Here is a 12,491-nt window from a genome sequence, read left to right as displayed (position 1 = left end):
GGTTTGAGGTGGCCAGGACATCCCAGGCCTTCAGAGTCATCCTCATAGTAAGAGGTAGGACTGGGTAATGTGACTGCAGGAGGAAGAGGGGCCTTGAATGCCAAATGTAGTTCTCTATTAGATCCTGGAGGTAATAGGGAGCCCCTGGAGTTTACTGAGTGGAAGGGAGGGTGGGCGTTAACATGACTTTATAAATAGGGAGGGACTGGAGGCCAACAGACTTTCAGCAGCTACTTCAATAGTCCAGGCATGAGGAGATAGGGGCTGCATCAGGGTGGAGGAGGTGCCAGGGGATGAGGGGATGGAGGTCTGCCCTACGAGGTAGCACATGCATCTTCACAGACGTGACATTTGGAGTCAGGGCTTCTCAGAGGAAAATTCAAGGGTTACTCAATGAATCCTCCCAACTCTGCATCCTACAGGCTTTACTCTAGACAGGGACAAAATGGGGGAAATTGCATAAAAGCCCCCCCATGAAAAGACCTAAGGGAACATGCCACAGAAAAAGCAGCTAGAGGATGGTGGGCACCATCTCTATAGAAACGAGCCTGGCAAGGAAATGCCAGTCCCACATTGGAGGTGCCCTTCAGCCTTCCATGACAGGGATGTCCCCTTCTTCAGAGGTAGCCTTTTCCACTTCTGAGCAGTTGTAATGATCATTCCTGGGTAAAATGGATATTTCTAGGAGCTTAAAGGGCTCCACAGGCATTTAGCTGTACCCTCCTCCTTTCACAGGCAAAAACACTGAGGCCTAGAGCAATAATTTTGCCCAAGGAAGGTCCTACAGGGACTCATTACCAAAGGTAGGATTTGAATATAGGTTCTTCATCTCTGGAGCTGGGGTTAATTCCCTACTCACTGGTCTGGGAGGGAACCCACATTCAGTCCACATGACTGTCCTCCAATTCCTGGGGCCCACTCTCAGTCCTACCCACTGAGGCATCTCTTTTCTAGGCTGAACTTGCCTTATCCCCATAAGAGATATTCTCACCCCTAGTGTCGTGTCCTCTAATCCTTCTGGTCCCCCTCATCTGGACCCATGCCAGCTGGTCAACTTCCTTCCTTAGGATTGGCTACAATGTTCCAGATGTGACCTGGGCAGGGCACAGAACAGTGGACCATCCACCTTCTCCTCCTGCCCTCCCTCCATTCTGATCATTCTACTTCTCCACTATTAAAGTTTAACGTTTCACAAGCTTTTGTAGCTATCATGTTACTGATAACTGAAATGGAGCTTGTGGTCCCTTGGGCTCCCATGATCTTTTTCATATGAACTGCTTTCTGACCAGGTTTCATCCATTTTGTATTTGTGAGATTGATTGCTTGGACCCACATCCAAGGCTTTACATTTACCTATGTCTCCCTGATCGTTCACCTTATTAGACTTGGCCCAAGCTTCTGCTCACCGAGCCTATTTGGATCCTAATTCTTCATTCCAAAATACTGGCTCCCCTTCCTAGCTTCTAACATTTGCTAATTTGAGGAGGCCAGAGCCTACGCCTTCACCCACCAATCCCTTCAGCATGAGAGGACCTGGATCCTCAGGGCACTCTGCTCCAGACTGCCCTCTCCCGTAGCATCCTTCCATTAATCATGATGCTCGGTCTGTCTTCCTGGTCAGTCTGGGCCCCCAGGATATGAGATATGTTATGGAATATCTTGATGAAGCCCAGCTGTGCCAAGCCCAGAGCATTCCTCCTCCCCTCTGAGGCCACTGACCTGTTCCTAAGGTCTCTGTGTAAGACCCCCCGCCTCCCTCAGAAGGAGCCTTTCCCCACCATGGCTGGTGTGTGGCATGGGAAGCGCAGCAGCTTTGGCAGTTCCTGTTTAGAATGTGGTCAGATACCTTGTCTACGCCGGCTGTTCAGTTTCCTGAAGCAGGTGCCCTCCACAAGGCGATTCAGACGCTGTTGTTTGATCAGCTCTAAGATTTCAGGCTGGATCTTCTCCTTCAATTCCCTGTTAAAAGCCAATAGGAAACAGAACAAATGCAGAGGGTGAGGGTCACTAAGGTCACTGCTGCTGTCCTTCCCACTCCCTTTGGCAGTCACCTCCTCAGGCTTTAGGGATTTTATGGGTCAGAATCCATTCCAAACCATAGTTCATGAGCCCCCACCAATGTGTTTTATTTTGAGGAGACTGCCATAGGACCTATGGTACATTAAAACAAACAAAAGCCAAACCCATGACATTTTAATTAAACAGTATAATAAAATAATAAAACATTCTCCCCCTGTTCCAAGCTCCCAAATCCAAAGCATAGTTTGAGAAGCAAAGTTTGGTTAGACTTGTAACCTGGCAACTGACTCAGGGTTGGCCTTTTTTTTAAAAAAATATTTTTCCTACTGAAGCGTTTTTTTTTTCCAAATTACATATAAAGATAGTTTTTAACATTCATTTTATAAGATGAGTTCTAAATTTTTTTCTCTCTCCCTCCCTTTCCTCCTCTCCCCAAGCCAGCAAGTAATCTGACATAGACTACATATACACAATCATGTTAAACATATTTCTGCATTGGTCTTGTATGCTTTGATCTGCATTCATCCACAGCTCTTTCTCTGGATGTGGATAACATCTTCCATCATGGGTCTTTTGGATTTGTCTCAGATCACTGCATTGATGAGAAGAGCTAAGTCTGCTTATCTATCTGTCTGTTTGTCTGTCTATCTATCTGCATCAAAGCTGATCATTGTACAAGGTTGCTGTTACTGTACACAATGTGCTTTTGGTCCTGCTTCCCTCACTCAGCATCATTTCATGTAACTCTTTCCAAGTTTTTCTGAAATTCACCTGCTCTTCATTTCTAATGGTACAACTGTGTTCCATCACTTTCATATACCACAGCTTGTTCAGCCAAATCCCAGTTGATGGGCAAGGGATGAGCCTCTTAAGACAGAAACCATAAACTTTGTCTCTCACTGCGCATCCCCACTGGGTCTACAGGACCATGAAGGAGATCCAACTGTAGACCCCAATGAACTCAGTTTGCATTTCTTAAACACCTACAACTTCTGCTCATTTTTTCCTTTCCCAAAGTTCCTCAGAAAATAATCACTCTGCCCCAATAATATGTATATATACTCATCCCAACACCCACACCTCCCCTCCACCCACAGTATTCATGCTTCAAATTTCACTAAGACTTGTGGAATGCCCCGGGTAAGTCTCTGTAAGGATATTTCTTCATCTAAATGTGTAAACACACAAAAGTAAATTCCATATTTTTTCAACATTGTGTTTTGCTCTAGAAATTAGGAGGTTGCATGTGTTGATCAGAAGAAAAATGTACAGATAGCTCTTTCCCACCACTATGAATTTCAATCGTACTTTAGTGTTGGCAAAGTACTTAATAATGATCTCATCCGATCCTCATAACAACCTTGATAGGCATGTGCTCTTATTAATTTCTATTTTGCAGATGAGAAAACTGAGGCAGACCAGGGTTATTAAGTGACTGGCTCAGGGTGGGTAAATCACATGGACTGAGGTCACATTTGAACTGTCTCCTCCATTGGAACATGAGCTCCTCGAGACTAGGGGATGTTTTAGGCTTTTTAAAGCACTGGTCATAGCGCATGGAATATTTTTTTTGTTGCTGTTAAGTCATTTTTCTGTCATATCTGACTCCTTGTGACCTCATCTTGGGTGTTTTTGGCAAAGACACTGAAGTGGTTTGCCATTTCCCTCTCCAGCTCATTTTACAGATGAGGAAATGAGGCAAGCAGGGTGAAGTGACTCGCCCAGGGTCACACAGCTAGGAAGTGTCTGAGACCAAATTTGAACTCACAAAGATGAGTCCTCCTGACTCCAGGTCCAGTGAACTATCCACTGTGTCATCTGGCTGCCCCTGGAATCTAGCAAGTGCTTAACGAATCCTCGTTGACTGACCGCAGTCAACGGAGCTAACTTTGCGCTACTTGACCAGGCTAAGTAAGTTTCCTGGGGCACATTCGACCCTGGGCTGACATTTAGGTACAAGAACACCGAGCTCATTGAAGAGTGTTCCCTGGAGTCCATGGTTGCTAGTGCTATTATCTGATGTGCTGATGCCTCTCCATCTATGGAGTGAGGTATGGAAATGCGGGTCTCATCTCCGAATCACTACCCTAATGATTTGAAGGCCCCTTTGACCTCCATCTCAGGCTCTCCAATGGAAGTGATTTATTAGTGGCTTTCCTGTTGGGGAAAATGGACTCAGCAATTGGCTGCTTCCACCAGCCTTGGCTCTAACTGAGAAGGGCACACACCCTCACCCTCAGAAGTGAATTACTGCATTGGCTAGAGAAGGAGGATCTGAGTGCAGGAGAAAAATCGTCATTCCAAGAGAGTTGGGAAATTTCCCCTCTTCATCAACTGTGAAGAACTCTAGTTTTTACTGACGATCTTCTCTACTTCAAAACTTATCAGTATTTAGGACAATGGCTGGCAACAATAAGTGCTTAATAGATGCTCTCCTTCTCCTTCTGTCTCCTGTCTCACTGTCTATCTATTGGTCTATCTATCTTGGATGAAATAGATTAATTTAGGGGCAGAAGCTAATGAGATACTAAAAGCCAGGAAAACCACTTCCTAGGAGTCATAGCTGTTAATTAATCTTTTGATGTTAGCACTTGATAGAAGTTTTCCCAGCAAGTTTCTTGTTTTTTGTTTTTTTAGAGTTGGAAAGAACCTTAAAACACCATTTAGTCCAATCTCCTTAGCTGAGGGAACTAAGTCACAGGGAGGGAAACAGATTTGGCTAGGAACACACAGGGAGATCCGTAGTTTGAAAGATGGAAGCCGAGTTAGAGGTCATCTTCTCCATTCCCCTCACTTTACAGATGAGGCAACTGAGGCCTGTTGCAGAGGTGAATTGATTTGTCTACAGTCCTGCCAGCATTGTATAGGAGTGCAAGAATTGCAACCCAGCAGACTGATTCCAGATCCAGTGTTCCTTCCATGGAAAAGAAGAGGCTGCCTACCAAACTGAAGGTCTACAGAGCTGTTGTGCTGATCTCATTGCTGTATGCCTATGAAACCTGGACAGTCTACCAGTGCCATGCCAGGAAACTGAATCGCTTCCATTTGGACTGTCTTAGGAAGATTCTGAAGATCATCTGGCAGGATAAGGTACCAGACACTGAGGTCCTTTTCTGGAACTAAACTACCAAGCATTCCGTCTCTACTGCAGCGAGTGCAACTCCAATGGGCTGGCCACATTGTTCAAATGCCAAACACACACATACCTAAAAGACTATTTTATGGAGAACTCACACAGGGCAACTGCTCACACGGTGTCAGAAGAAGTGATACAGGGACACTCTCCAAATCTCTCTGAAGGACTTTGGAATTGATTGTGTGATATGGGAGACACTGGCACAGGACCATCCAGCATGGTGTGCCCACTTCAAAGAAGGTGGTGTGCTCTATGAGCAAAACAGAACTGAAACAGCTCAAAAGCAAAGCGAGATGCACAAATGGAGACACCTCCACCCCAAATATTCACATAGACTATTTGTGTTTGACCTGTGGTACAGTCTTCTGAGCTTGTGTTGGTCTGATCAGATATGTCATTTTGGTCTTGACTCCAAGACTGCAATGTCATTTTGGTCCTCTTCCAGAATGAAGGATAACAACCATACTATGCTGGCTAATCTGGCACTAAGTTCCAGGTCTTTGGACTCCCCACACTATGCTCTTCTTTCTTCCACAAAATGCTACCACTAAGATTTGTTTTAAATCCAGCTTGCCCACTAGGATTTGTCTTCTTGGAAGGATGACTATCGCCAGGCAGGCTCCAAAAACTGCCACCTTTGAATTCCTATAACTCCAAAGGATTCTGGAAGGCAGTCTGGTAGTAATGGATATAGAAGATATGTCAACTCAAAAATAAAAAGGTACAAAGCTTGAAGTGGGCACACGGCAGGATCAGACCAGGTACAAATTTTGGCCTGGGCTACACCTAAGCCCGTAAGAACAAGCCACATTTCAAGAAAAACCCTACTGTGGTCTGCTCTAGATAAAACCAAAGTCATAGGTTTAGAATGACTATGTAGGTGAACTTAGCTTTGGTCTACTCCCTAGCTCAGACTGTCCCCTTCACTATAGCATGGTAAACAAAGGCTATTTGCCCATATGGAAGCCTGGGCCAAAGGGGGATATGATAAGAAAAGCAATTCTATCATTCCCCATGGAGAAACAATCCTATGCCTATGTCTTACTGACATTTGACTGTCACTGGGTACAAAGGATGTCATTATCAGGCTGTGGAGATCAGGGAGAATCTGGGGTTTGTCCAGTAGGCAGAAGTGGCCTGGTCTGGGGTTTCTTCCATTCACATGTTTACCTGACCACTAAAGATCTGTAGCACCACCCACTTGACCACCCCACCTGGATTTGTCTCAGTTTGTCATCAAAACAAGACAGGAATGGTTTCCAAATGCTGTTTTCATTAGTTCTGTTTCTTCTGCCCATTAATGTCTCGATTGAGTATTGGATGCCCTTCCCTTACTCATTAAAATTCCCAAAGTAGAAAGTAATTAATGATACTGTTCTGAGAAAAAAATAATCAAAGACCAATAAATAGAGCAACAGCCCCCCCCCCCCCCACTCCCTTTCCCATAGACTTGATAGAAACATCCTCCTGAACAGTGTCTGCTCATCCTTTGATCATTCAACCAAAAAGGCCAATTTCTCTACAACGGACAGCTCCCAGCACTTGGCACACTGCCCAGCACATAGTAGGGGCTTAGTAAATGTTTATGAACTGAATGCATGACTTCAAGGAGAAGAGATGGTTGGTCAGAGGTTGTAGGACAGGACAGGATAGGACCTGTTCTGAGCGCAGCACCCAGGTGGTCCCGGTCACTTTGTCAATAACAAGGGACTTTTTTCCCCTGCATATTCTAAAACTCTAATACATCTCCTGCCCATGTTTTGTTTCATTCTTTTTTTGGGGTGTGTGGGAGAGGGGAGCGTGTGTGGTTTTCAGCTCCATCACAAAGATGGCCTGTGGTGGTGAAGAGAGGGCTGGGAGTCGGAAAGGTGGAAGCTCAGGTAGCCCTCAGACATCTGCCATGGAGGCTTCGCTGAGGATCCTTTAGCCCCTGATGCCTCAGACAACTCCCCAGTTTTCATTGAGTAAGCCACATGAGTCATCATCTGCCCTCGAGGAGGGTGCTCTCTCACCAGAAGAAATTTCCCATGATGGGAGCTCTTCCCTGATAAAATCATAGACTGTTCACACCAGGATCTCCATCACGCTGTGAGGCTGTTTCCTTGAGTAGGAGGACAGTGCCCAGCCCCCAGTGGCCCTGGATAAATGTTTATTCAGAGGATGAATGAATAAATGAGAAGCACTTTTAACTATAAAATGGCAAGCCAAATTTTCTCTTGTCCTGGATTTTGTTTTGTTTTTTGCTTTTCCCTTCGTAATAAACCTTCACTTTAGGGCTTCTCTGCCTCAAGGCTTTTCACTGAGTCTTGTCCCTGGCAGGGCTTGAGGAATGAATGGGACCAGGAAGCCCCAGCTAGGGTCTGAACTGGAAACGGGGGATTGGAACCAGGAGGGTGAAACCATTGTCCTGTCACTAAGTGGGGCTGAGGAAGAGGAGCATCTCAGACACAGCCTGGAACACAGTCCTGGCTGCAGAGTCACTGAAAATCACTTGGGTCAGACTCAGACACAGTTCTGTAGTCTTCCTTTCTGGTTTTAAGGACTAGCTAAAGAATAGCACACTTGACTGGCACCTACTGTGTGCCAGTCATTGCATTCAGGGCTTTGCACGTGTCATCTCCTGGGGTCCTTAAACAACCTTGGGAGGCAGGTGCTTTTACTGTCCTTGTTTTACAGTTGAGGAAACTGAGGCAGATCAAGGTTAAAGTGACTTGCTTAGGGTCACCCGTCTGAAGTGGGAGTGGAACTTGAGCCTTCCTGCCTATGGGCCCAGCCCTCCCACTACTGTATCACGGAAGATGATAAAGTCATCTTGAATGTATAGAGCAGTTTGTGCATAGGCTGTCAAGATCGCTGACTTGGGTTCAGTTTCTGGCTTGGCCACTTACTTTCTGTAGGACTACGGCAAACTGTCTCTTTCTGGGACTCAGTCTCCTCATCTGTGAGATGAAGGAGTTGGTCAAGGTGATTCCCCAGGGCTCCGATTGCTCTAAATCATAGATCCCATGCAAGGAGACTGGGCTGGCGTTCCTCTTAGGTGTCAGACACCCTGGGAGCAGTCAGTAGGATTCGGATGTCTGCGTCATCTTGGGTAAGTCACTTAATCCTGGGGCCGCTGAGCTCCCTGCCTGCCCATCTCTGGGCTCCCAGGCTCCATCCTTCTGTCTGATCCTGGAAAAAGGTTTCCTGAAGAAACCCAGGGAGACTTTTGTGCTGCCGTTTGGGAGGTTTCCTGGTGCATGTGCCAAGCACAGGAGGTAAGGCAGCACCTCCCCTTGCCCCCAGCCCTGCCCTGCCCCCATGCTTGCTCCCTGTCCTGTACGGAGCTGGGAACTATGGGATTCAAAACACCACATCCTGGAAGGTGTGTGATCCTAGGGCTTCTCCTGTAGCAGAGGAGATGCTCAGGGTGGGCACAAACATGAGACCAACAAGACCTGGAGGCTGCCTCCAGAGATCCAGGAGAGAGTGTGGGAGTAGGTAAGTATGGGCACTGTCCAAGGGCTGGTGTCCTGGAGCTGCATGGGATGTGATTGCATGTGCATATGTGTGCATCCGTGCATGACCCTTCATGTACACATATGTGCCTGTGTATGACTGCATATATACATATGAGCGTCTGTGACACATATCCATGTCTGTGTATGACTCACTGTGTGTGTATGTGTGTGACTGAATGTACATGTATGTGTGTATATGAATGACTCTGGAGGGGCCAGCCTGGGTCTGGGATGTGGGTGCCAGCCTTGGGGGAGGGCAGGAGAGGTAGAGCAGCAGGAGCAACTTACAAGATGGGCCGAGACTGGAAATCCTCCTGGTTCATCCTCTCCGATTGGCGGATTTTCAGGATTTCTGTGTAACTCAGGTTCTGCAGTTTGCTCTTGAACTGGTCCAGGGAGCTAGGCTTGGTGGTGAGAGCCCTCATGATCTGCTCCTTCACAACTTGCATCACCTGGGGGGTCAGAGGACAACAGTTATTGGGGGGCCTGTCAAGGCAAGAACCTTCTAGATACTGGGCTGTGCAGCCTCCCCAGAGACTCAGGCTTCCAACACCATCTTTGCTTAGGGCTGAAGAGGAGGCCCCAGGCATTGGGTAGGGACAACCTCCCTTAGGCTCCTCTAGCCTGCTCCCTCCTGGAACAAGGCCCACAAAAGAAGCCAGGACAGCCAGGAAGCCTAGGATTATGCTTTCACAATTAACTGGGCACCTGTGGGTGCTGACTGGGTAAAATGTCCTAAAATAGTCATAAGGGAAAAGCCATCAAACTTACACTTTGTGAAAGGTGACCTGTTAACCATCATAACTTAGCTGAGGGTACACTGAGTCACAACTATGACCTATGAAAGCCATGACAAGAGTATGGTGGTCAATGCACAAACTGGTTTGGTCACGACATCGGCTGAATGTCCAAGTTCCTTCCTGAGCAGCAAACCAGAAATACACACCTGTTAGTGGAGACACCCTCCCTCACTCCCCCTACCTCTGTCTGTCATCTCTAATCACTATGGGCATTTGGGGGGTTCTTTGCGAGGATCCACCAGACTGTCTGTCAGCCTCCCTGGACCAAAGATTGTCCCATCTGTAGGTAAATGTGATGAATGAATATATCAGTCTGGAGCTCCTTGGTATCCTAGGTATCCAAAGAACACTCCACAGTTATGGGGGAGGTGCAGAGGTCCCCATCTGGGGGAATTCTGGACCTTACAGAATTTCTGAGCATGCAACTCATCTGCTTATTGAGGTTTACTCATAAACATGGATGCTTTTCTGCACATATGTACCCATGAGTACACACACATGCCCATGGATAAGGGACACACACATACATACACATTCAAGGTGGCTGATGGGCATAGAACCTCATCTTTGCAGACTGTGATGGGCCTTCCTGGACAAGGCCTTCAACCCTGACAGGAAGGAAGACTGAGGCTACCTTAGTCAAAGGAGCTGGATTTGGAGCCAGAGGACCCAAGTTCAAATCTGAATTCTAACTCCACAAATCACTTCCTCTTGTGGGTGTCAGTTTTTCCAGCTGTAAAATGAGGAAGCAGGACTAGATGTTTCTTCACTTCAGGGACTTGCTTAATCCAAATTCTTTTGCTTACATGTTGAGTCCTAATGAAATGAATCGAGTCCCCTTAGAAGTCACCAGGCAGATGGGTTTGAAGCCCACCTAGGACTCCTCTCACTACTGGATGTTCAGGGCATTTGGACCTAGGGATCAAAGCAATGATGCAGCTGGTGCAATTGGCATCCAGAAGGTGGCTGTCCACAAAGGACTCAGCCATCTCTGGAAGTGGGGACATCTGCCTAGTGGCTGAGAATCCCTCTCACACAGTATTTGTCTGGAATCTCCCATCTCCAACCTTTTGCACCCACAGTGATGCCTGAGACTGCATTCCCCCAACCTTCATTGAATATTCTAGATGTGGACAGTTGAAGTTAAACTGGGAGAAAAAGGGGGCAAGGCAGAGAGAGGAGCCCTGATTCTATGCCACCGGGATGGTATTGGTTGGTCTGGGGAGAAGAGGGGCTGCCTCCACCTCTCCAGTGACTTCAGTGCTCTATAGAAGCTGATGGTGAAGGGCTCTCCTCTTCACAGCTGACGTCCAGCCAGCACTTTTGCTCCGTATCTTCACTGAGTCTCACCACAGCCTTTGAAGAGGCCCAGTCTTGAAGGGTTTATTAAGCACCTACTATGTGCCAGCCACTGTGCTAAGAAGAGCTTATTAAGCACCTACTATGTACCAGGCACTGGGGCTACAAAAGAAGGAATCCATCCCTACTTCTAAAGAGCTCACACCCAGTTCAAACTCCTTGGGCCTCAGTTTCCCCATCTGTAAAATGCTTACATGATCTCTAAGCACCCACTCTTCTCACTAATGTGCTCAAACGTTCCTTATCTTATTCTCACCCCAGGGCCAAGCACATTGCCTCCATTACGGAAGCTGCTTAATAAAGGTTTGTTGGGAGAAGTTCTGAAGATGGGAAACTGAGACCAGGGTAATTTAGGGATTTGCCTAAGGTGAAAAAAGGAGCAGGGGTTCAGTTTGGCTCTCCAACTGCCAAGCTGATGTTTTCTCTAGAATCTGGGCTACCCTGGCCAAACCAGCCTGCCCTTGGTGAGAAGGCAGGGTATGACACTGGCTCACCTTTGTCCTGGTGGTAAGGGTGTGTGGCCCCAATCCCATGCCTCTAGGGACGGCTGCAAGAATATGGAAACTTAGGGAGCTCAGGCTCAGTCTTGCTTAGGAGTCAAGAGACAGACCAAATGCCAAATGGGGCTGAGTATCCTTGCATCCTCTTCACCCTCCACAATGTGTGTACCCCTCCATGAACACAGGTCACCACCCAATCATGCCTGATGCCACAGCTGCCTCTGGCCTCTGGTTAGTCACTATTGCATGCATGTTGCTGGTAGTAGTAGTAGCAGTAGTAGTGGTAGTAGTAGTCGTAGTAGTGGTGGTGGTAGTGGTAGTGGTGGTAGTGGTGGTGGTGGTGGTGGTGGTGGTAGTGGTGGTGGTGGTGGTGGTGGTAGTACAAAGGGGAGGGGCACTAAATCCAGGAGCCGAGGGGGTAGGCTCAGAGGCACATCTTGGACCTATCAGGGACCCTGGGGAAGGTCCTCTGTGGGGAGGTAACAAACTGGCTGTACAAGGTTCCCTGAACCTTTGTGCCCATCCACAGTTGTTTCAACAAGCATTCTAACTGTGGATGGGAAAGCTCTGTGGATGCAATCAAAATCATGGAACTCACAGGCATCAGTCTTAATTCTAACCTTTTGGGGCAACATTTAGAGGCCTTTCAGTGTCTGTTTGCAAAACACTCAGGGCTGCTGTTCCAAAGCAGTGTGCTCTAAATGGGTCTCAGGTGGCACTAAGAGGCAGTGAAGTAAAACCCTTCCTTCGAACATGCCCTCTGCCCACTACAAACTTGCGCATTTCCACTCTCAGAATTCACCTAATCTAAGGTATCATCTGTTTGGTGCCACTGGGAGCCATCCAGTGAAGGCAGCAGACCTCTTCTTTCAATAACACTTTGTGATGTAGAGGATCACAAAGGAAGCCAACGAAATGAAATTATAGTTAATGAAATACTAAGAAAAAACCCCACAGACCCCAGGTGAAGAACGCTTGATTTAGGATCAGTGAGTCCATGAACCAATGGCTAGCATAGGGCTGGGCTGGACAGGCTGCATGGTCCGTGACCTTGAGGTGCTCATGTCTACTTGGCATGTTATTTTAGGTTTCATGGAAGAATGACTTAATGTTGCCAGGGGGATGGGGATCCCAGGACAAAAGACACCATGTTGGTCCCAATTCTTGGTGTGGATGC

The 12,491-nt window shown here is 47.1% G+C and overlaps 1 protein-coding gene across 7 annotated transcripts in view; it reads right to left on the bottom strand.

Moving 5' to 3' along the window:
- Positions 1-12,491, bottom strand: part of ELMO1 (engulfment and cell motility 1) — a 385,710-nt gene that overhangs the window by 27,272 nt on the left and 345,947 nt on the right. For all 7 annotated transcript variants that reach the window (XM_072599131.1, XM_072599132.1, XM_072599133.1 and 4 more), the window contains exons 17-18: positions 8,944-9,107; positions 1,847-1,959 (exon numbers count right to left, since the gene is read on the bottom strand). In XM_072599131.1, the coding sequence (XP_072455232.1) occupies positions 1,847-1,959; positions 8,944-9,107 (277 nt within the window). The remainder of the gene's footprint in view (positions 1-1,846; positions 1,960-8,943; positions 9,108-12,491) is intronic.

This window comes from Notamacropus eugenii, chromosome 3 (assembly GCF_028372415.1).
Source record: "Notamacropus eugenii isolate mMacEug1 chromosome 3, mMacEug1.pri_v2, whole genome shotgun sequence".
Classification (NCBI taxonomy): Eukaryota; Metazoa; Chordata; class Mammalia; order Diprotodontia; family Macropodidae; genus Notamacropus; species Notamacropus eugenii.
Note: the sequence above shows the minus strand (reverse complement) of the source record. Positions and strands in the feature narration are given on the sequence as shown.